Source organism: Cornus florida, unplaced genomic scaffold, assembly GCF_030987335.1.
Source record: "Cornus florida cultivar Cherokee Brave unplaced genomic scaffold, ASM3098733v1 CherokeeBrave_3.0.0_Hap2_Chr06, whole genome shotgun sequence".
NCBI classification, from domain to species: domain Eukaryota; kingdom Viridiplantae; phylum Streptophyta; class Magnoliopsida; order Cornales; family Cornaceae; genus Cornus; species Cornus florida.
This window is the reverse complement of record NW_026775576.1, coordinates 82,739,769-82,765,378: the sequence shown is the minus strand read 5'-3', so window position 1 is coordinate 82,765,378 and position 25,610 is coordinate 82,739,769. Positions and strand designations below refer to the sequence as shown.

General features: G+C 36.3%; 1 protein-coding gene and 1 pseudogene across 1 annotated transcript; both read left to right on the top strand.

Moving 5' to 3' along the window:
- Window positions 1-6,870: 6,870 nt before the first annotated feature.
- On the top strand, window positions 6,871-16,365 carry LOC132312381 (uncharacterized). The gene is made up of 8 exons (XM_059810728.1): window positions 6,871-7,273; window positions 7,393-7,595; window positions 9,830-9,907; window positions 9,999-10,259; window positions 11,110-11,427; window positions 11,640-11,798; window positions 14,052-15,926; window positions 16,014-16,365. The coding sequence occupies exons 2-8, from the start codon at window positions 7,401-7,403 to the stop codon at window positions 16,206-16,208; spliced, it is 3,081 nt and encodes a 1,026-aa protein (XP_059666711.1). The 5' UTR covers window positions 6,871-7,273; window positions 7,393-7,400; the 3' UTR covers window positions 16,209-16,365.
- A 776-nt stretch (window positions 16,366-17,141) lies between these two features.
- LOC132314445 (phosphoglycerate kinase, cytosolic-like) lies at window positions 17,142-21,592 on the top strand (annotated as a pseudogene).
- Window positions 21,593-25,610: the final 4,018 nt, after the last annotated feature.

The window sequence follows — 25,610 nt, the reverse complement described above, 5'->3', positions numbered from 1 at the left end:
TATGAAGACAGAGGTTTCAAAGAGTTCTGTGCTGTTAATGGGATCAGAATGGAGAAGACTGTTCCTAAAACCCCGCAACAGAATGGGGTTACAAAACGTATAAACAGAACCTTGAATGAACGTGCTCGGAGTATGAGAATACATATTAGATTGCCTAAGATGTTTTGGGCTGATGCAGTTAACACTGCAGCATACTTGTTCAATTGGGGACCTTCTGTTCCTTTGGATGGAGGCTTACCAGAGGAGGTTTGGAGCAAAAAAGAGGTAAATCTTTCATATCTAAAAGTGTTTGGCTATGTTTCATATGTATATATAAGTTCTGATGCTAGAAGCAAGCTTGATCCAAAGTAAAAAAAATGTACTTTTATTGGTTATGGCACTGATGAGTTTGGTTATCGATTTTGGGATGATCAAAACCGGAAGATAATTAGAAGCAGAGATGTCGTGTTCAATGAGAAAGTAATGTATAAGGATAGGTTAGTATCAGATTCTACTAATGCAGGTGCTCAGGCTGAAAATGATGAGTTTGTTGAGTTGGAGGAAATCTCATAGGAAGATGTGCAGGGGAGAGTTCAGAACAATCCAGAAAATATAGTTCCACGGGTGGAACATGGCACGCCTATTACTGTATTGAGATGGTCCTCCAGAGTCTCCAAACCTACGCAGCGTTTCTCGCCTTCTTTATACTATTTGTTATTGTCTGATGGTGGTGAACCAGAGAGTTATGATGAAGCAGTGCAGGTTGGTGATTCAACCAAGTGGGAGTCAGTTATGCAGGATGAGATGGACTCACTCATGTCAAATCAGACATGGGAGCTAACTGAACTACCAAAGGGAAAGAAGGCTTTACATAACAAGTGGGTTTACAGAATCAAGGAAGAACATGATGGCAATAAGCGTTACAAAGCCAGATTGGTTGTGAAGGGATTTCAGCAAAAGCATGGTGTTGACTACACTGAGATTTTCTCCCTGGTTGTAAAGTTGACTACAATCAGATTGGTGCTTAGAATTGTGGCTGCAGAAAATTTGCATTTAGAGCAGTTAGATGTGAAGATTGCCTTTCTCCGTGGTGATTTGGAGGAAGATATCTATATGAGACAACCATAGGGATTCACAGTGCCAAAAAAATAGGGCTTGGTATGCAAGCTGAAAAAGAACTTGTATGGTTTGAAGCAGGCCCTAGATAGTGGTACAAAAAGTTTGATGGATTCATAAGTAGTAATGGTTTCATGAGATGCTATGCAGATCATTGTTGTTATGTTAAGAGGTTTGACAATAGTGACATTATCTTACTATTGTATGTTGATGATATGTTGGTTCCTGGGTTACGTCTCGAGGAGATTAAAAATCTGAAGAAACAATTGTCTGTGCATTTTACGATGAAAGATTTGGGTGAAGCAAAACAGATTCAAGGCATGAGGATTTGCAGAGACAGAGTGAGTGGTACTCTGAAGCTGTCACAAACAGAGTATATTAAAAAGGTTTTCAGTTGGTTGAACATGCAAGATGCAAAACCAGTGAACACCCCATTAGCTAGTCACTTCAGACTAACTAAGGAACAGGCGCCCAAGACAGAGGAGGAACGAGCATACATGGAAAGAGTTCCATATGCCTCAGCTATTGGCAGCATAATGTATGCCATGGTTTGTACCAGACCGGATATAGCACATGCAGTGGGAGTTGTGAGTAGGTACATGAGTAGTCCAGGCAAGCATCATTGGGAGGCGGTAAAATGGATCCTTGATACTTGAAGAGTACCACGGAAACATCACTATGTTTTACTGGGAAAGGGGTTGCATTGCATAGTTATGTTGATTCAAACTTGGCTGGTGATATGGATAAGAGGAAGAGTACTACAGGGTATGTGTATACTTTGGGTGGTACAGCAGTGAGTTGGGTCTCTCAGTTACAGAAGATTGTGGCTCTATCGACTACAGAAGCTGAATATGTTGCAATTACAAAAGCTAGCAAGGAGATGATTTGGTTGCAGCGTTTTTTGGAAGAATTGGGTAAGAAGCAAGAGAATAGTATTTTGTATAACGATAGTCAGAGTGCTATTCATCTTGCTAAGAATCCCGGGTTCTATTTTAGAATAAAGCATATACATTTGAGGTACCATTTCATACGCTTACACTTAGAGGATAAAGTTTTATCACTTGAGAAGATTCATGGGAGTAAAAATCCAGTAGATATGTTAACCAAGGCAGTGACAATTGAGAAACTGAAGATTTGTTTAGCTTCAGTTAGTGTTCAAGCTTGAGGACAAATGAGTGAATTGCTGTGGTGTTTTGCTATGTATGAAGGCATGTGGGAGTTGACAGTTTGATGTTTATTAGTCTCCATGTGGGAGACTGATGGGTAGTGTAGAGCTTGATAGATACTGTACACCAAGGCCCAACTTATTTGGTGGGTATTTTGGTTATTTTCGCACTTGTTATGTTACCCTAGTGCGAGGGTATTTATTTATACTGAACTCTCTGTATCTATAGCTGTTTTTATCATCATAGTGAAATCCCTGCAACCCTTGGATGTAGCCCTGAAACTTGGGTGAACCAAGTAAAATCTGTGTGTGTTCTTGTTGTGTGTGCGTTTAATCTATTTCTTGTATTTTTCTGTTTAATTTCGTGTGATACCCCTCGGATCCGAGATACGGGTTGATCAGGCCCAGGCCCAAACCCGAGGGAATATCAAACAATTAATATTTAAAATGAACACAGATTACAAAACTGAATATGAAATAATTAACAGCTGAAAGAAATCTAAAATAGAGTCCTTTAAAAATTAATAACTTAAAATCCAAAACCCCCAATTATTTAAACAACTCGGGAATCCATCCATTGGACCCCTAATACAAAAATCCAAACTGAAGTATAAATAATAAAAACATCCAAAATGAAACCATGGAGAGAAGTCCTACGTCGTCGTAAGAGTGAATAGAAATCTTTGCTCAGCACGATCAGGTCTAAGTCTAGAACTGACGAGTACCTGAAAAATAGAAGTGGGTCAGGCCTACAAACAAGTTCTATCCTACTATAATCCAAACAGAGACTCGATACGCATATACATTCTAACCAACTCAACAATATCTATATAGTCTGTACATATTTATATATCCACACTATAGGACTCTTACTGGACTATGCAGGGGGTCTCAACCTGAGTAGAAGGTAACATGCAAAGCGCACCTGAGTGGACATGAGTACCTAAGCCTAACAGGGTATACCTCAACCTAGCATATCCAGCTACGCATCCTACTGCATATACGCTCCCTAACCGACGACTTTGAGACTCAAGCTCATATCGCGGTACCATAAAAATATATTTAAAGTCCTATCCTATCCATCCATAAGAAATCCAGTTAGTCATTCAGCTTGTGCAGCTTCTTTGACTTAACATAGATAACAAGCAATCTAGTTAGTCATTTAGCTTGTGCAGTTTATTTGACATAAGTAAAGGTAGGATTTATTTTAGAATCCATTCCCTTATTCCGTGTTGGTAGGATTTAGTATTTTGAAACTAATCCAAACCTAGGCATGCCACTGTCCCATACCGGTGCATGTAATCCAACATCCAGCAGTTGACAATACCAATAAATAAGTAAATACTAACTATTCCATAAGTCCACAATTAATAATATTATGTTAAACATAGGCATCAATTGTACCATATCAAGTATGATAAAATCTTATAATTTAATAGGCTTATACATACTACTTTTCAAGATCCAATAATTGACTATTCTGGACGTATATGTAAACCAATATATTCCAAGTAAGCACAACAGAGTATATAACTTCACAGGCTTAGTTTTCAAGACACTGGAACTTAAATAATTACAGAACCATCAATGAGAATTGCTATACTAAGATTAAGCAATTTCAAATCCTTTCCTCCCCGAAACAGTAAACTAATTTATTAGAATTATCTACTGTTCAAGTATTGTCATCATGACAAATAGAAACCTGTACATTTTCATACTTATATGAGATTACTGAAACATATTAACTGTAATCCGTCACGGAGAATTGTTGTACTAAAATTTAGCAATTTAAACTCCTTTACATCCATGAACCGTAGTCTAGCTTATTTTAAATTTGTCTACGGTGTAAGCAAAAACACCTATTTGGTTTAATTTTTGATTAGCCTATTCACTGAAGTTTTAATAGAGCTTAGAACCTCTCTGATTACTCCCAACACAGCTTATACTGAACTTGCTACCTTTAAGAATTAAGCCCCTAAGCAACAGAATCGCTGGAACGTAAAAGAAAACTAAACAGAAAACGAAAAAAAGAAAAATAAAAATGGATAGAGCAGGCTCCAAAACAAGTGGAGCCGCCTCCATCCTCTTGGAGCCGCCTCCATAAGTGTGTGGAGCCGCCTCCACAAGTGTGTGGAGCCGCCTCCAAGTGCCTTAGAGCCGGCTCCGCCCTTGTGGGGAGCCGCCTCTTTCCCCCTCTCTTTCTATCTGCTTGTTTCCTTTAACTGTGTCCTCTCCGGTGACGTCCAGTTTTATCAGTCCTCAACTTTAATGGTTTCTACTGATTAAAATTAAGTTCTAATGTCCCAGATATTTTAAAACCATTAATCTTAAATCCACTATAATTAGAACAGAAAAATTCAAGAAAGAAGTAAAACAAGTAAATACGAAACATGCAAACATATACAGTTGCAAAACGAACCTAAACATGCAAACCGGATTAAAATTAACACTTTCCAGTGTGTTACAGACTAACTCAACTCTTTATATAGCAATTTACATGAAATATACATCCAGTTACGTGAATTATTTTATGAGTTACATAACGAAAAAATTATTAAACAAGCAGTACAACTCATGGCTACGTTCAGTTTAAACAACAGAGATATGAAAACCACTTTATATTTAATCCTTATACATTCCTGAAGTTGCATTAGACATGCAAAGAACACGAGTCAAAGGAATAGAGTTAGGATTAAAACTTGCCTTACACCGACGTCTTCCTAAATTCTCCGGCGAAATCTCTGTTTGCCCTCTTTGGTTTCTCTCTGCCTCTATAGTCGTGAATAGGGTTCTAAAACCCTAGGCAGATTCTTAAGACACATATTTATAGGCCCATAAGATTACCCTAATTCTAGTCCTAATACTAAACGGAAATTAGAGGTCGGCTACAGGGTGAAGAAAACCAAAACCCTAACTTAATCCTGCTAACGTATTTACATACTTAAATAAATACAATAAATCCATTAATACTTAATTAAATCATTTAACAATCAATTTAACAGTTAAATCACCAAATAAAATAAAAATAATTAAATCAAAATTTACAATTACAATTAAGTCAATTAAATAATTAAAATCCAATTAATTAAAAATAACAAGTAATTAAACTGTTAAACAAATAAATATACACTTGAACAATTAAAAATGCAACTTAACAATTAATTAAATAACATGACCATCATTTTAAAATTAGAGGTATTACATTTCGCAACAACTCCTCAGCATGAGGTCTTCCAAAGGAGGAGAGGCCAAGTACTTAAAGCTTTGTGTTGGTGGATTCCTTACTCAGAAGGTTTGTGGTTCACATCACTTTTACCTCAATCTCTCGCCTCTTTGATCTTCATCATTTTGATTACTGTAAGTACTTCAATCAGTGTAGATTATTGATTTGATGATCGATCTCTGATTTGATCTGCTGTACCGTTGTGTTGTGTTATGTGTTGTATGTTTATGTAATTGATCAATAGGAAGCGTAATGGCGACAAAGAGGAGTGTTGGAGATCTGAAGGAAGGTGATTTGAAGGGTAAGAAGGTGTTTATGAGGGTTGATGTGAGCGTTCCTTTCGACCACAATCTTAACATCATCGATGATACCAGAATCCGAGCTATTGTTCCCACCCTCAAGTACTTGATGGGTCACAGTGCTAAAGTCATCCTCTCTTCTCATCTGGTATAACCACACCGACTGTTTTTTTCTTCCTTAAATTAAAATTTGATTCTATATATATTTATTTTTGTACATTTCTCTTCACTAGACAATTATATATATATATATGAGTAATGCTTGGATCCTGCTTTATCAGGACAGGAATTGTCTCCAAGCTAACTTGGCCCAATAAGAATTTGCCACATACCCATTTCATTAAAAAAAAATATAAAGTATGGGTTATATGTATGTCTCTGTGTGTGTATATATATATATATGAGTCTATATATGTATCTGTGTGTGTATATCAAGTTTGTCAATTTGTCTTTTAAGGGGCTATATTATCTTTTAATACTGATATTTTTGGGAAAAAATAAATAAAAAAAATGAGGGTAGACCAAAGTTAAAGGGTCAAACTAAAGTCAAATGATAAGATTATTTTTTTACATATAAAAAGTGGTCTGACACACTTGTCAACTAATTTTTAGGGTGTGAGTGAAAAACGGAGTAAACGTTTATAATGTGAGTGATAGTTATTTTCGAAAGATGTTTGAGACTTATATTTGAGCAAATCTCAGGGAATGTAGTGAAATTATTCCAAAAATTAAATAAATAAGTAAATAATAACTACACCACCACTAAAACAAACTCAAAAATAAAAAAAAATTTATAAATTAAAATCTAAAAAAAATTCAGGTTATCACAGGATACTCCCTAGTTTTGTTCAATTTTGCCATCTCCTAGAAGGGTACATGTCTCGGTGAAATTATACTAGTAATTACATGTTCAATTTTGCCATCTCCTAGAAGGGTACATGTCTTAGTGAAATTATACTAGTAATTACATGAGAGAGAGAGAGAGAGAGAGATGAAGGTCCAAAACATATGAAAGTAGATGGGGCCATATATGAGAATCTTCTTCACAGCAGCGCTTTGTAATGTCTGACTGAGACTATACCAAGTCAATGGTTTTGAATTGGAAGCAGTCCATTATGAAACAACCCCTGTTTTACAAAAACTTGTTACTGCTTGCTACTCACATTGTTTTTCTCCTATGTATACATGATCACCTCCTCTCATATGAGTCATCACCCCTATTATAATCTCTCTCTCTCTCTCTCTGTCTCTCTCTCTCTCTCTCAATATACATATATATCTAAACGAGACTTTATTTGTTTACTTTTTTGACTCCAACGTCTTGAAGTTCAGACACTCCTAGTTTGGAAGTTTCAGCTCATGCTCCCAAAGGAGTAGTGGCGGAGTACTTAAAGCCTTCTGTCGGGTAGATTCCTTACTCAGAAGGTTTGTGGTGTCACATCACTTTTAGCTCAATCTCTCGCCACTTTGATCTTCATCATTTTGATCACTGTAAGTACTTCAATCAGTGTAGATTATTGATTTGATGATCGATCTCTGATTTGATCTGTAGTACTGTTATGTTGTGTTGTGTTGTTATGTTGTTGTATGTTTATGTAATTGATCAATAGGAAGCGTAATGGCGACAAAGAGGAGTGTTGGAGATCTGAAGGAAGGTGATTTGAAGGGTAAGAAGGTGTTTGTGAGGGTTGATGTGAGCGTTCCTTTCGACCACAATCTCAACATCACCGATGATACCAGAATCCGAGCTACTGTTCCCACCCTCAAGTACTTGATGGGTCACGGTGCTAAAGTCATCCTCTCTTCTCATCTGGTATAACCCACACTAACTTTTTTTTCTTCCTTAAATTAAATTTTGGTTTTATATTTATTTTTGTACATTTCTCCACTAGACAATTATATATATATATATATATACATATATATATATATATATATATATATACATATGTTTATTTGAATTTGATAAAAAATTTCTTATATACCGCCTTTTTTTTTTTTTGCTTGAATTTTCTTGTTATCTAGATCTTGGGTTCATTTCTTTGTGTAGCTTGTCTTAGCACATGTGGGGATGTTAGAACAAGATCTTTTAAGAAGATTACTACAATCATCACTCTTTAAACGGGTGGAAATCAAAGGAACACAAGTATTTTACAAGTATCACCCTCTTGAGAAAACTCAGTAGAAGAAAGAGGGGATTATTACATATAAAAGGTGTTAATGGTCCATATCTATCATTTGATGCCGTTGAAGTTTCATAATTTCAAAAAAATAAAGTTGATCAAAATGTTGACGTGATCATAGAAAAACACTATTTACTGTCACTGAAGTATCACTTTTAGGCACATAGGTATCACTTTTTGTCCACGTAAGTACCAAGAGCGGCTCCAAAAATGTATAATGGGTTGGCTAGTACTACTAATTTTGTTTTTTTTGGATTGAGCTAAAATTACCTCTAGTAAAAATATATATATTTTTCCTTTTGGGGTGGGCTCAAGTCCACTAGAGCCCACCCTTGGAAGGTACCACTTTTGTGCATCATGTACTATTAAAAAGTGGTACCTAAATGTAGGGGTGGCAAATTAAGGGTTTGGGTTTGATATAAACTGGTTTGGGTCATAAAAAGGTCGACACGATTAACCCGTTTACTTAACCGTATCGGGTTAGGGTTGAGGGGTTCAACCCATGTAACCCGTTTATGATTCATTTAACTTAACATGTTATAATCGTGAATATGACCTATGTAATATGTTACCTGTTTAAACCTAATCACTATGGATAGTTAAGTCATTTCTATATAAATCTTGTCTATGTTTTATGATTTTTCTTTTTATTTTGAATATTTGGATTATTTATGGCAATTTTCTTCTATTATTTAGTATTTGATTAAATATTAAATGTCTTGTTTTGATAAATATGTTATTACGTTTACCTGTTTAATAAACGGATTGGGTTAGTGTTGAGGATTCTTGACATGATTATTAAATGGGTTAGGTTTGGGTTTATTTATTTAGTATAATACCCCTACATCGACACGACACGAACACGACCCACGAACTCGAATTGCCACCCCTATCTATATGCCTAAAAGTGGTACCTCAATGAGCAGTGTTTTTTCATGTCTTCATTTTTTTCGAACTTTGACTCTATCAAATGGTAAATATAGGTTATTAGTACCATTTATATATAATAATCCCTAAGAAAGAATAATTTGAAGAATAGGGGGATTAACCTCAGAATTGAATAAACAGCTCTTGGAGGAGTTCAAACAAAGCCCAGAAAGATCACTAAATGAAGACATAGCACCTAACAGAACATTAATAGAAAGAGGATCACCAGCCGAGAACAAGAATATATCATCAACAAAGACCAAGTGAGTAAGATTAAAAACAGAACATTTACAGTGAGACTTGAACTGCTGTTGATGAGAATTAGCAGTCAGAAAACCAGTAAGAACTTCCACGACCATAACAAAAAGATAGGGTAGCATAGGATCACCTTGCCTATGGTCACGCTCACTCCCAATATAACCCTCCAAACCCATTAATGTTGACAGAAAACTTGGGAGAAGAAATACAAGCAAAAATCTAGTTAATCATTTTAGCAGGAACATGAAGAGCTTCCAGGACTTTCACTAAAAATTCCCAAGAAACAGTATCATAGGCCTTCCTAAGATCAATCTGAAGGACAACCCGAGCCGGACCATGGTCCCTATGGTAATTCAGCAGTAACTCTTGGGCTAAGAGTATATTGTCAGCAATTAATACGCCGTCCAGGTATAAATGCAGCTTGGGAAGGGCTAATGCAGCTATGTAAAGCTGCTTTTAACTTACTATGTTACTAAGTGCACTTGGACCTTTCTGTTGCTAGGGTGATTTCATGTTCTATATTGCTTCTTTTATGCAATACGAGTTAAATATAGTTGCAGTGGATTTCTATTCCTTTTCTTTTTTGTGTTAGTTATATTACTTATATGTTTACATGTGGTAACTATATATATGTTACTCATAAATTCATAATCTTGAATTGTGGGCTTACTTACTTCAGGGGCGCCCAAAGGGTGTCACACCAAAGTACAGCTTGAAGCCTCTTGTGCCAAGGCTGTCTGAACTCCTTGGAGTTGAGGTTCGTTTATTTTTATTTAAGTTGAGCATCTTTTTTCTGTTGTTTGCCTCCTTTTTCTAATGCTCACCATGTTTATGTACGCCTTAAAAAGGTCAAGATGGCAAATGACTGTATTGGTAAAGAAGTTGAAAAAATGGTGGGTGAAATTCCTGAAGGGGGTGTTCTGCTTCTGGAGAACGTGAGATTCTACAAAGAGGAAGAGAAGAATGATCCAGAATTTGCAAAGAAGCTAGCATCCCTTGCAGATCTCTATGTTAACGATGCATTTGGCATTGCTCATAGAGCCCATGCTTCCACAGAAGGAGTGGCCAAATACTTGAAGCCTTCTGTTGCTGGAATCCTTATGCAGAAGGTTTGTGGTTCGTGTCTTACATTGGCTCACATCTCTTTTAGCTCATTCATTTCTTCAAGAAATTATATCCATCCATATAAATAAATGAACAAAAACATGGATTAATCCGAAGTTCAAACTTACATGAAGCGAATTTTAACTCTCTGATAATTTATTTGGACAGTAAATGATGGTCTTCAAGGATTCCCTATTTTTGTTATTATTGGGCAGTTATGTATATATAATGTTTTGGTTGATTGGTTATCTGAAAGTGCCAATTGCAAGTAGCTTCGTGGTCGGGTATAGAAGCCAAAAAGTTGAAGGGTTGGTAGACCAAATTAAAGATTGTTATGTCCACTCACAGTTAGGATTTAAGAGGTATGAGTTGAGCTGAGTTTGGCTTAAATTGAGATTAAAATGCTTGTGCTCCAGCTGGGCTTGTTTAGCTCAGAATAAGCTTGACAAAAAGGTGATGAATATATGAAGCTGAGGTTAAGCTGTTTTAAGCGGATTAATTTCATTTTTAAGCTCTGGAAAAGAGGAGACTGATATCCGAATTTCTAGTCATTGGGTTAAATAGGTTTAAAACTAACATAAACTAATTATTCCAAACATGGAATTAGGCACTTCTGATGGTAAAGAAATAATGTCATGCTACCGCCAAGGATTTCGCTCATGTGGTATTGCCCAAATGGGCAATAATGTGTGCGTTCGAGAGTGATTACCTACTAAGAAGAAGATGTTTTGCAGGTTGTATCTTTAGCGATTCTATTAGATCAAATAAACTTGGTCAATTCAATTGTATATCATTGTTGTGATGCAGAAATCTTTTCCTTGGATATAATTTACGTCTTGTCTTGTTTTGTTTTAGGAACTTGAGTATCTAGTTGGAGCTGTGGCAAATCCCAAGAGGCCATTTGCTGCAATTGTCGGTGGCTCTAAGTTATCATCCAAGTTTGGTGTGATTGATTCATTATTGGGGAAGGTTGACACCCTCTTGTTGGGTGGCGGGATGATATTTACCTTCTACAAGGCCCAAGGGCACAAAGTTGGATCATCACTTGTGGAGGAAGACAAGCTTGATCTTGCAACATCACTCCTGGAGAAGGCCAAGTCCAAAGGGGTGTCTCTACTGCTTCCTTCTGATGTGGTTATTGCCGACAAGTTTGCTCCTGATGCCAACAGCAGGGTTAATAATATATTTACTTTTTCATACTTCAATCATGCTTAGATTACTTAGAAATGAAATTTTACCAATAACTCGGGCTCTGCCTCCATAGTAGTTTTTTGTTAGTATGGCTGTGATTTTGTGTATGCATACTTGATTGCTGAACTAACTACCAAGATTCATTGTGAAAATTTGGGTACAAGGGAGTTGAACCTCATTTCAAATTTGTGCAGGTTGTCCCAGTATCTGGTATCCCTGATGGATGGATGGGATTGGATATTGGTCCTGATTCTGTCAAAACATTCAGTGAATCTTTGGATACTGCAAAAACCATCATCTGGAATGGACCTATGGGTGTGTTCGAGTTTGAGGAGTTTGCAGTTGGAACAGAGGTGAGCGCTTGCATGGGTGATGATTTTTTTAACCTTTTGCCATTATGGTATCATTTCTACTCTATGATTATGCGAATTATTACTAGTTATTGGCGCTCTGTTTGAATTTAAGTCATGTCTGCCTTTGTTGTTGCTTGTTTATGAAAAGGTATTTGTTGCATTTTTTTTCTGTTTAAATTACTACTAATAACTTTATGGTGCTAGCTTTTTGACTTCTCATTGTATGATTCATTATTGTAAAGCGTAGCTTTGAAGGTTTTAATTAAAAAATGGATTATTACCTGGACTTTTGGATTCTTAATTATTTATTATTTTTTGGAGTCAAGGTCATGATGTATTGTAAAAATGAGTTACCAAAATGCTAATGTGCAACAAAATCACGTAAATTCTACTCTTGCATTGATTTTTTTTTTTTTTTTTGGACAACTTTAATGACATGATCTGCACAAAAAATGGTATTTTTTTTTTTTTTTTTTTTGAAAAATAAAACAACTGACATTAGATGGTTAAAAAGATTTCAAAGTTTGGGCCGTAGCCCATAGTCGATTAATTACAAACAAGCCCAGTTGGGCAGCAGGGGCACAGGCCCAACCTAAAATAACCTAACATTCAAAAACTGTCAAAATGGTACTTGTGTGCACAAAAGTGGTACCTCTATGCCCCATAAGAGTGATACTTACATACACAAAAGTAGTACCTAAAAATCATAAGGGTAGTTTGGTCAAATGAAAAATAATTTTTATATCCATGTCAACAATTTGGTCAACTTCATTTTTTTTTCGTAACTTAGTAACTTTGACTCCATAAAATGCTAGAAAGTGTCCATATTCCATGTACACCTAATAATCCAAATAAAATAAAATTTTGAAGATTTTTAAAAAATGATTACTATTATTTTTTAAAACCTGAAATGAATTGAAAAACATTTAGAAAGAAAAAAAAACTATTAAATTTATAGAAAATGAAAAAAATAAATTAATAATTTGATTTATTAGATAAATAAACAAAAACTATTTATTTTTCAGCATCATAGTTCGGAGTTTCAATTCCACGTTCAACAAATTTAGTTTAATAATTCTAAAGTCTTCTAATTCACAAAGAAATTAGTTATATATTGTTGTTGGGGATATTAATTCCTCACAACTTACGCACCGACCAGCTATTGTTGAGAATTAAATCCCTCACATCAACATAAGTATATATAGAAGTAACAATTATACATTTCAACCACAACATAATATTTTATATGGTTTACTCAACTTTCATAAAATAAAAAAATTAAATAAAAAAATAAATTTATTAGATAAATAAACCTAAATGATGTAATTATTGGTATCATAATTCCGAGTTTATCGCAGACAATTCAATTTTTATCAAATTTAGTTTAGAAATTATAAAGTCTTGTAATATACATAAAAATTAACTCTCTATTTGTTTTAAAATTTATATAAATTCAACATGCTTAATATTAGAAACAAAAACTTGAAAAAATAAACTTAAGAGAGAATTTATGAAAGTGAAAATTTGAAAAGTTAGTATTCATTTAATTTAGAACTCATCATATTTTATTTTAGACGTATTAATTTATTTATGTTTTCAATTTGAAAAAAAAGTAATTTTATTTAAAATCAATTTACTTTGTAAATAAACAACAAATTTTATCGACTCCAATTCTATGATAACCAAAATTACAGAAAAGTGAAGTTTCGGCGGTCTATATACCCAGAGATATACCCAGATATGTCTCTAGAGTCAAAGTCAACATTTTTTTAAAGCCATAAACTTTGACCAAAGTTTGATGTGAATATAAAGAAACACTGTTTATTTGTCTAAATTTTTCTTAATATCTTTGGGTACCACTTTTGTGCACGTAAGTACAATTTTTATGCATACCAAATAATCAAAATGGTCCGCATAATAAGTGGTATCTTTGAGCACAAGAGTAATTCTTACATGCACACACACGTGGTACCATAAAAAGTGATACCACGTAAAAGTGTTATCTCTATACACAAGAGTCTTATTTACATGCACAAAAGTGGTATTTAAAAATACTAAAGTAACTTTGGACAAATGAATAATATTTTTTCAAATCCACGTAAGACTCTAGTGGACTTTGAAAAGTATTGATTTTAATTCCATCTACTGGTAATTAGACTTCCAACTAAGAATGTTCCGGTGTTGACCAGGCTCCTCTTTTGACTGAAACGGTAAGATTTTACAAGGTAATTAACTATTTCACTCTTTATCAAGGTTGTCACACCAAAGTACAGCTTGCCACCCCTTGCTCAATTTGGCAAGAGAATCAGTCTGAACGAGCACGTTGTGGCCAAAGTGGAAGAAATCAGTCTGAATGAGCACATGGTGGCCAAAATAGAAGAATGTTCCGGTGTTGAAGAGCAAGAAAGCAGCGGAAAAAGAAAAGAAAAGGCAGACAGTCAACCCAAACAGCAGCCTGTTACTGAACAACAGGCTGCCAAATTCTTTACGATCTTGGAAAGTATTGAGTGCTTCAGCAAGATAGACAACCAAATCCCTCTAGTCAATCTGCTCCTCTGCCCAGAGAGACTACACTTTAAATGGTTCATGGAAGTACTGAACCAGGCATCCGTCCCAAGCAATTTAACAACTGAACAATTGGTAAAGGTTGCGCGCCAGGCATTGGCTTACAATATGATCACTTTCCATGACAACGAACTCATCATTGGTGGAGCTGACCATAATCACAGCCTCCATATAACAGTACAATTCAATGAAATGTCAATAGATAAGGTAGCTATTGACAATGGTTCTGGATATGATATTTGTCCGTTGGGGATGCTTACAAAGATAGGCATGAAGAAACACATTCGCTATGGAAGAAAGTTGGTGGGTGGGTATGACGGAGCTCATCGCGAGACGCTTGGCCAAATTCAACTCTCTCTCGCAATTGGCGGCATCACCTTTCCTATCAATTTTGAAATATTCCACCGTATTTCCCCATTGCATAACCTCATTCTAGGGCGGCCTTGGATCCATAATGCTGGGGCAGTCCCCTCAAGTCTCCATCAAAGCGTCAAGTTTGTTTCCAACCACGACTCAGTCATAGTCTATGGGGACAAAATTAGCTCTGCAGTGCGCTCGCCACCTGGTTTTTTTGTCAACACTATCAGTGAGCCCTCATCTTACCAGACATTTGGAACAGCAATGGCTTCGCATGTGCCTGAAGGAAGCCAATCTCGTCCTCAACCAAGGTTCTCGAATAACACTCACCAAATGCCTTGGAACTATATCTTTAAAAGGATCACTGATCAATCTGGTAAGAGAATCACTCTTTGTGACCAGGTTGTGGCCACAGTAGAAGAATCAGGGTACGAACACAATCAACCCATACAAGTTGTGACCACTGAACAAGAGCCTGTCAAATTCTTTAAGATCTCGAAAAGGAGCGAGTTTAAAGTGGAAACGAACCTCAGCAAGATGCCGAACCAAACCTCTCTACTCGTCCTGCTCCTCACCTCAAACACACACCTTAATTGTTTCTTGGAAGTACTGAAGGAGGCTCACGTCCCAAGCAATTTCACAGCTAAACAATTGAAAAAGATGATGGGGAATGCACTTGCTTACAATACGATCACTTTCCCTGACAATGAACTGCTGGTTGATGGAAATAAGCATAATTATGCCCTGCATGTGACAGTGCAGTTCAATGGAAAGGATATAGATTCGGTACTTATCGATAATGGGTCTGCTTTTAATATTTGTCCACGGGAGACCCTTAAACAGATTGGAATGGAGAAACAACTTCAACGCAGCAGTGTGACGGCGGGTGCTTTTGATGGAGATAAACTCCGGGCGGTTGGCCAAATCGAACTCCCTCTTACAATAGGTCCCACCACATTTCCTGTTAAATTCCAAGTATTTGACATTTGTACCGAATACCAACTCCTCCTAGGACGGCCTTGGATCCATAATGCTCGGGCAGTGCCCTCAAGTCTCCATCAAAGTGTCAAGTTCGTTTCCAACGACGACTTGGTTACAGTCTATGCCGAAGAAAGCTTTGTAGTGCGCTCATCACCTGGGCTTGGAGTCAACACCGTCATTTGGAATGGACCTATGGGTGTGTTCGATTTTGCATCTGGAACAGAGGTTAGAGATTAGATTATTATGGCCCTTCGAATAATAATATAGATTACATAACTCCGGAATTGAATTGTGGCAATTTATAACTTGCAGGCTATTGCAAAGAAGTTGGCAGAGCTTAGTGGCAAAGGGGTGACAACAATTGTTGGAGGAGGCGACTCTGTTGCGGCTGTTGAGACGGTTGGGCTTGCAGACAAGATGAGCCACATCTCAACCGGCGGTGCTGCCAGCTTGGAGCTCCTTCAGGGCAAACCACTCCCCGGAGTTCTTGCCCTCGATGATGCTTGATCCAAGTTTTGTCCTTCCATCTATTTGCTTAATTTTGTCTGGAATTTTAATCAGACTGATCATGGACGTGTTTATTTATATGGATTGATGGATCTGAAATATTCTCTATTATGGAACAATAGTGTTAATAATGTTGGGGCTCAGCTCATTTATAGATGGACGTGGTTACTTTTTAATGCAATTTATTGGATGAAATTTATGCAATAAGCATCATTCATTGATTGACCTGATGATCTTTAATAATTTCATTTCCTAAAATCTATGTTAGTTTCTGAAGTTAAAAAAACACATTTTTATGAATAAAAAATACAGTATATTTTACCAAAAATGGTTTATGCATTCTCAATTTACCTTAATACCCTTGCTGAAGCTTTTAAAAAAACATTGCTAAGGCATAAGCATATATAAGTTCAAAAATACAAATTCACGTTGGAAGCTAACAAGTAATAATAGACCTACATTTTTATTCAAATACAAGCTTTCGATTAGGGCTGCAACAAAATTGGGTTGTTCGCATAATTTAATTTAACGGTTTAAAAGCTCGGTTCGTGTTTGATCACTCTTAACATATGACCAGTTTTGAGCTGAATTTTCAGACTCCATCTCTAAAGGAGCTGAGCCCCAACATTATCTAGCACAACTCATAGCTCCCTAGTCACTATAGGCTCATGAACAAAACCATAAAATCTCAGGCCCATGCTCCATTAGTCCACGTCCACACTTTTGTTCAAGCCCAAGTGAATTACTGTGTTGAATATAGGTTGGATACTTCACTGTATCTTAACACCATTCCTCAACTACTTCTCAACCTTGTGAAGATTCACTTCTTGTCATTCCCAAAAGTCATGTTCTTGACTTACCAAATTTAGAATTCTCTCTTTGTACTACTACTCGTGCTTGTCAAAATAAAGAGGTTCAAACACAATTTCATTGATGAGTTGGGAAGGAACATATCAGTACAAGAAGAGCAACCTAAGGTTAGTCTATATATATATATATACATATGCGCTTAGATATGTTTAAGTGAGAATCATGGGTCGCACCTGAAACATATCTATCTAATAGCAAATAAGTCTTGGGCTTATCTTTTAGGCAAGTTCTACCTCTGTTTGAATTTAAGTTATGTATGCTTTAATAGTTGTTTGCTCAAGGAAGGGTTTTTGTTGGATTTTTAAAACCTTTTCTATTCAAGCTAATAAGTAATACCTGTTGTTGCTAGCTTTTGACTTCTCATGGTATTAATCATTATTATACAAGTGAGTAGTTTTTGCTAATTTCGTTGTTACAAAATGTGTGTTCCATACTTCATTTCATATGCTGATTATTTTATTAGCCCATATTAGGTGTTCAGTTCATACTATTTTTCTGTGGGTTTCAATTGTAAATTTCATCATAAAGAATTGTAAAATGGGTTTATATATAGATGCATGTTTTTTTGAAGGAGTACTTTTGAATTTTAGAAATCGATGTGATTGCACTTTCTTGCTAATGATGATTGCATTTCAGTGTATGGATACCTACTTTGCACTGCTTAAAGGCTTATATATAATTTGCATGGGTTTTTCTCATGCCTTTCAAGCCTTCCCTTGTAAGATAGGGAGTATTGATTCTGGTAGAAGAGTTTGCCATGCTTGATGGTCTCACTGTTTTGTTGCTTTTTATGCCTTTTTTGTGTTTGCTTTAGTCTCTGATTTTGTTTTATCCTGTTTCCAGTTGCTGTATGTTGCGATTTATGGTTTCATTGTTTTGTTGTTTGCATGATTTTGTTTATTTGATTTATAATTTGTTTATTTCTGCCACAATATTTTAAATGAAAAATAAAAGAATCATGTGTGGCACCAAAATAAAGGCAAGGATGATGATTGGTGGAGCAAATTGTTGATTTTATTACTATAAGGGGACAACAGGCCAGAAACTTCCATTAAGGATTGAAGTTTCCTCCACAGTTTCTTTTACTAGTCATAAATGAGACTACATTAGTTTAATTTACGATGTTAAGAAGTGCATTTGGACCCTAATGTTGTTAAGGATGACCTTCATGTTTCTATATTGCTTATTTTATGCAATTGAAGTTAGGCATTTTTCGAGGTTGATTTTGTAGCATCTTGTTCCAAAGGCCATCAGATTGGAAGTGTCCAAATTCAAAAAATAAAAAACAAAAGAAGTTGTTAATAGTCTTTTTAGTGGATTTCTATTTCCTTTTTGTATTGGTTTATTTAATAGTTTTACAAGTGGTAACTTTGTTGTTCGTTATCTTGAATTGTGGGTTTCAGGGGCGCCCAAAGGGTGTAACACCAAAGTACAGCTTGAAGCCTCTTGTGCCAAGGCTGTCTGAACTCCTTGGAGTTGAGGTTTGTGTTAACTTTGTTGTTCGTTATCTTGAATTGTGGGTTTCAGGGGCGCCCAAAGGGTGTAACACCAAAGTACAGCTTGAAGCCTCTTGTGCCAAGGCTGTCTGAACTCCTTGGAGTTGAGGTTTGTGTTTTTTCATTACATTTAAGTTGAGCATCACTTTTCTGTTGTTTGCATCTGCATCTAAATGAGGCTCTATTTGCTCACCATGCTCATGTGCCTTCAAAAGGTCAAGATGGCAAATGATTGTATTGGCCAAGAAGTTGAAAAAATGGTGGCTGAAATTCCTGAAGGGGGTGTTCTTCTGCTGGAGAACGTGAGGCTCTACAAAGAGGAAGAGAAGAATGATCCAGAATTTGCAAAGAAGTTAGCATCCCTTGCAGACCTGTATGTTAATGATGCATTTGGCACTGCTCGTAGAGCCCATGCTTACACAGAGGGAGTGGCCAAGTTCTTGAAGCCGGCTGGTACTGGATTCCTTATGCAGAAGGTTTGTAGTTTATGTCTTAAATTGGTTCACATCACTTTTTGCTCATTTATTCAAGAAAAGACATCCATGCATTTATATAAATGAACAAAAGACATAGATTAATCCTAGATTCAAACTTATACAGAGCGGAAATTTTAAGCATGTGATTATTTATTTGGACTGTAAGGGATGGTCTTCAGGGATTCCCAATTTTTTTATTATGTTGTTATTACTGGGAAGTCATTTATAATGTCGTTGGTTGATTGATTATATATCTAAAAGTGCAAAATGCAAATAGCTTTATGCGGTTGGGTAGAGAAGCCAAAAAGTTATCGGCCTGGTAGACCAAAAGACTGTTATGTCCTTCTACATGGGTATGCAGCACTCGCAGTTAGGAGGTGTGGGTTGAGCTGGTTTAGCCTTGATTTAGATTAACGGGTTTGGTTTTTCCAAAGATTTAACCTTGCTCTGCTAGGATTAAATGCTAATGTGAGCAGATGTTGAGCCATTTCATCAACCCAATGAAATATTTCATTAGTTGAACACAAATTGTGAAAAATTGATTATTTTAAAAGCCTAGGCTAGTCTGTGAACAGCTTGGCGAGCTTGTGCTCGAGCTTGGCTTGTTTAGCTCAATATAAGCTTGACAAAGCCGTTGAATGAGGCCGAGTTTAAGCTTTTTTAAGTTGATTAGTTTCATTTTTAAGCTCTAGAAAAGAGTAGACTGTCTTGTCACTGCGTTTAATAGACTCAAAACCGACCTATCCTAATGACGCCAAACATGGAATTAGGCACTTTTAATGGCAAAGAAACAATGCTCTGTTACCACCATGGCTTTTGCTCGAGGATGAGGTTGAGGTTGAAGTCCCCATTGGGGGCAAAAGTGGGGGTGTGTATGTGAGTGATTACCTACCAAAAAGAAAACGTTTTGCAGGTTGGATCCTTGGCAATTATTTTGGATCAAATTAACATGGTTAAGTTCAATTGTATGGTATTGCTGTACTTATCCAAATAAAAGAAAAATGAATGTCATTGTTGTGATGCAGATTTTTTTTTTTTTTTTTCTTTCTGGGATATAGCTTACATCTTCACTTGTTTGGCATGGTTTTAGGAACTTGAATATCTAGTTGGAGCTGTGTCATATCCCAAGAGGCCATTTGCTGCAATTGTTGGTGGCTCTAAGGTGTCAAGCAAGATTGGCGTGATCGAGTCATTATTGGGGAAGGTTGATATCCTCTTGCTTGGTGGTGGAATGATATTTACCTTTTACAAGGCCCAAGGGCACTCTGTTGGATCATCACTTGTGGAGGAAGACAAGCTTGATCTTGCAACATCACTTCTCGAGAAGGCCAAGTCTAAAGGGGTGTCTCTACTGCTTCCTTCTGACGTGGTTATTGCTGACAAGTTTGTCCCGATGCCAACAGCAAGGTAATATCTTTGCTTTTCATTGCCGAGGAGTCATGCATCCGAGATTAGTTATAAATGAAATTTTACCAAATACTTGATCTTCCAAATCCGGAGTTTTTCAGTTTGATACATAGTAGTAATTTTTTTTAGTTTCAAGTGAGTAAAGTGGTTTGAGAAATTACTGTCCAGCCTTTTTACCAGACATGTATGCCTGTGATTTTCTGTGTTAAATAAAAGAGATAGAGAGACAGACATATATGAAATTGTAAGATTCTGTATATTGAAGTGTGTTTGAATCATGTACAAGGAGAGGTATAAATAGGTGAGAGATCACCAACGGCTATACAATAATCAAGGCATTAATCTATACAACGGCTATAGTATAACCTAACTATGGTAACAATCTATACAACGGCTATAATCTAATTATGTTAACATTCTGTATTCTGGGTAAATACCTGATTTGATTGCAGAACTAACTACCAAAACTTAGATATAGTGCTCTGCAAGGAAACATGGAATGATCCACCTTATTCACAAGATTTATTGTGAAAAATTGGGTATAAGAGAGTCAAATGTTATTTCAACTTTTTGCAGATTGTCCCAGCATCTGCTATCCCTGATGAGTAGATGGGATTGGATATTGGTCCTGATTCCATCAAAACATTCAGTGAATCTTTGGATACTACAAAGACCGTCATTTGGAATGGACCTATGGGTGTGTTCGAGTTTGAGAAGTTTGCAGCTGGAACAGAGGTATGGACTGCCATAACCTTGCATTGGTGAGGATTGTTTAATAACTTTATTAGGTTTTTCCCATTATGATATCATGCTCCTCTTTATTCTGCATATTATATGTTCCTGTTCAACTCTTATAATAGCTTTAGATTCTATCTTTCGAATAATAATATAAGATTATTTTACAAAGGACTTTAGTTGGGGTTATTTATAACTTAAACAGGCAATAGCAAAGAAGTTGGCAGAGCTCAGTGGCAAAGGTGTGACAACAATCATTGGTGGAGGAAACTCCGTTGCAGCTGTTGAGAAGGCCGGGCTTGCAGAGAAGATGAGCCACATCTCAACTGGCGGTGGTGCCAGCTTGGAGCTCCTTGAGGGCAAACCACTTCCCGAAGTTCTTGCCCTGGATGAAGCTTGATCCAAGTTTTGTCCATCTATTTCTTTTGTGTGCATCCTTGTTACCCTTAAATGTCAGGGTTTTAAATCAGAGAGGATCTATAACTCACTATAGAGCTGAGCTTGTAGCGGTTAGATTTGAATAAGCAAATCATGGACGTGGTTAATTATGCATTGACGAGTCTGAATATTTTCTATTTTGAAACAATTGTTAATGATCTTTCTATACAAATAGTTTTGGCTAATTCTGGTTTTATCTTTCTTTTTTTGCAGCAGTAATTGTTTTTAGGGTCATTTTATGTGATTTAATGTGTCTGTTCATTATACTCTAGAGTTGGTATGACTTGAAAGGAGGTGAGATACCATCAGTCACAGCAGGACCTATAATTTTTTTTTTTCCTCAATGAAACCACATTTTTTTAACTTCCCAAGCAAGGAGCGACCTTATTGCTGTATGGTTTGTCCTTTGCGTTTCATTACTAATAGTTAAGTGACTTCTTTTTATTGTCTGAAATTAAAGAATATTTGTTTAAGACATGCGAGATATGGATAATATTTTGATGAAACCCAATATGAGTGAACTTCCATGTGAGATATTAATTTATTTTGGCAATTATCGTAGACATAACAAGTCCAAGTTGAGTTGTAATTTAAATTACTTGTTCTACAAGTTATCAAGTTCAACAGGGATTACAGAACTGGGAAGGAGTTCAAACTTACCATACTTGAAGAGTTTGTGAAGAAAAGGGTAAGGACATTACTTTAGGAAGGAATATGAATAAGGTTGGACATTCTACACTTACGATATTGATCTAAAATTCCTGTAGAATGCAACAAGGCTGAAAGAATCCGAATATTCAGGTCTGCCAACCTTGAACCGGTTCAGCTTCCTTGAACCGGTTCAAAATGCTCAAGTTTGACTCACTGCCAAACTTGAATCGGTTCAATTTCCTTGAACCAGTTCAAGATGTCCTGTTTGCAATATAACTTCAGTTTCCTTTTTCTGAATTATTTCCCAGTTGGTCTAGAATTGTACCAAATCCTATGCACGAAATTTACCTTATTTTCAGAGGGATTAAGTAATTCTATACTCTATATGGCTTTTACATTATACTTCAGATATTATTCAAAGCCTTAGGAAGTTTATTTCTTTCAGAAAATCAAAGTTGATTTTTCTGTTGTTTTTCTAGAACATACACATATTCACCTAGTTAGGTTAGAGTTGTGGAGTTCGAATCCTGATCGTGATCATACAGTTGTATTAACATCGATCAGATAAAACAGATCTTCTTCTACATCATTCAGACGATTGAAGAATAGAAGTAAACGCAGTCACACTTTGGAAGGGTTGAAGCATTCGCAGAGTGCTGTCTGATCTACTTGCTACTCTTTTACAAATATCAATTGTAAGTCTGAGGTCAAGTTGCTGTTGAACGGGGAGTCGCAAAGCTAGAGGATCGTCAACGGTTGGTGTGGTGTAGAACGATAGGGTGTGAGCCAGAGTCAAAGTTCGGTATACTTTGTTTCAAGCATAGTGGATTGGTTTACTTTGGACTGCATAAGTGTGACGTTGTGACTTATATATATATATATATATATATATGTTATGCTTTATGGTGATAGGAAGATGAGGAAGCAGCAGACATAAATGAGAGAAGAAAATGGTGAATTGGGTTTGTTTTTAGCGGGTCCCATTTAATGGGTTTGGTTTAGTTTGGTTGTAGATAGTTTATATATATATATTGTGTGCTATGTGATGATGGAGTGATGGGTGGAGTGGAAAGATCGCAGAAGGAGAAGAAAAAGGTCAAAAGAAGAAAGAAAGGAAAAGTAAGTGGGCGGGACCCACGAAGAGAATTTTGTTGCCATGAACTTAGTCCTTCACGTGGGGGTTGTCTGATTTGCTTGAAATGAGTGTTTTGTTTATGGAAATTAAAGAATGAGGTGATAAGGTTTTGGTAGACTCACTATTTGACTTCGGTTACGTTTTTTTGTATGTGGGTTTTGTTGGTTGATTTTTGTACTGTCGGTTGATTTGCATTATATTCTGTAATTGTATGCACCAAGTATACAAAGATACAGAGATAGAAAGGTTGAGGCAGAGAAGAGAAAGATAGAGTGAGCAGAAGGAGATTACAGAGAGAGAGCCGATAGTGCACAGAGAGAAGACGAGAGTTGTAGAAGCGGCCGGAGTTTGAGGCTTTAATGATCTAGTGAGAAAAATTCTTTTTCAAGGTAGAGGTGCTTTAATCCACGACTTCTTGGATTTTTGTGAATTTTCCTCTTTAATTTGACCATAAGCATGCTTAATTTTAATTATCTTGTCCATTGCTATTGTGGTTGTATGTGCTCAAAATGACAAATGTGTTGTACATGCTAATTGGGTTATATACATAGCTATTTAAACTATTATGAAGAAGCATGCTTAATTTTGGTATATTGTGTGTCTTGTGAATTCTCAATTGTTATGGAAATTGACGTTGTGGTTGTGAAATAATTGTTTGGAATTTCCTATCAATATAATAATAATAATAATAATAATAATAATAATAATAAAAATAAAATGATGATGATGTAGAGAGTATGTAGAATTTTATTTTTCAATTGTGCTTAGAAGTACGAAGCATTTATGCATCCATTGGGAATAAAAGAGAAAAAAAAAAGTGTTTTAGAAAACAAATGAAATTGTTTTTGGGGGAATTTTTTTTGAAATGTGTTTGCGAAAATCGGACGTCTAAGAGGCGCCTAGTGGTTCGTGGTGTTAGTGTAGTCTAGAAGGGAGTGTGGTTAAGTTAACTAGGCCGGATGCGACGCCTTGGAGGTGCCTTGTGGTCGTGGATAGTTAGCCAATCTTCCTTTCGTGACGCCTTGCAGGTGCCCTGGGTCGGATTACACTAACGGTTTGAAAGTTGAAACGGAGATGTTTCGGATAAGGGGAGCGACATGGGCATGGCATTGCACTTCATTGTCATACATGGTATACTTGTGACTTTGATGATAATTGTGGTTATATTTGATGTTGTGGTTAAGGATTGTATCCCTGGTATAGTATGATCCCGTTTTCTTGATTTCTATTCTATACGTGGATTCACGGGGTCATAAGAGGTGTGTCTTAGACACCTCCTATTGAGCTTATGCTCACCCCATTATTTTAACATTTTTCAGGTTTGGGAAAGGAAGTGACGGACGACGTTTCTCTACAAGTTTGATGGGTTAGTGGACTGTTTGATCTATTTTGTAGCTATGATCTCATATTATTATTATTATTATTTATAAACCCTGGGATGACACGTATATTATGTATTGCTATAGGAAAGAATAGTAACGTCTTTTGTTGACCTCGGGTTCGGGTAAAGACCCGGTTAGCAATTTGGACCCTCGGGTTTGGGTCGTTACAAATTTGGTATCAGAGTAATGGTTTGAATACCATTAGGACGACGGGTAGAGGCCTACCTAGGGTTGCATGGGAAGTTGAACTACATGTTTCTATGCTTATGTGTTAAGGTGTTTAGTTGTTTGAAAAGCATGTCTAATTGTTTAATTGCTTATATGTTTACGGTTTTAAAAGGCATGCTTATTTGCTAAGTGTTTATATGCTTACGTGTTTAAATGTCAGTATATGTAAATAAAGTGTATATGTGATTTGAAAGCAAGTTAATTGTGACAAGATGACAAGTCTGAGATGCATGGCAATGGCGAGTAGTAGGCACAGTTTGTGCATATTTAAATTTAAAGAATATTGTGGCAAGTAGTGGGTATGGTATATGAAAACACGTTTCATATGGTAGTGTGGGTTACAGTCATTATATATATATATATCTAAATATTTATGTGCATATGCGGTTAAGCCCAGGATTGTCGCTAGTACGGTAGAGTACTTGTTGTGACATAGACGGTTGTGTGGGTTTTGACCTGAGTAGGCGAGGAGCTCGGTTGCTCCAGGGTTGTTTGGGGTGCCAGTTCTTATCGAACAAATAGCGTGGACTTCTAGCTCTTGGATTGAGCTATTCAGTGTGTAATCATCTTAATTTTTTTGTTAC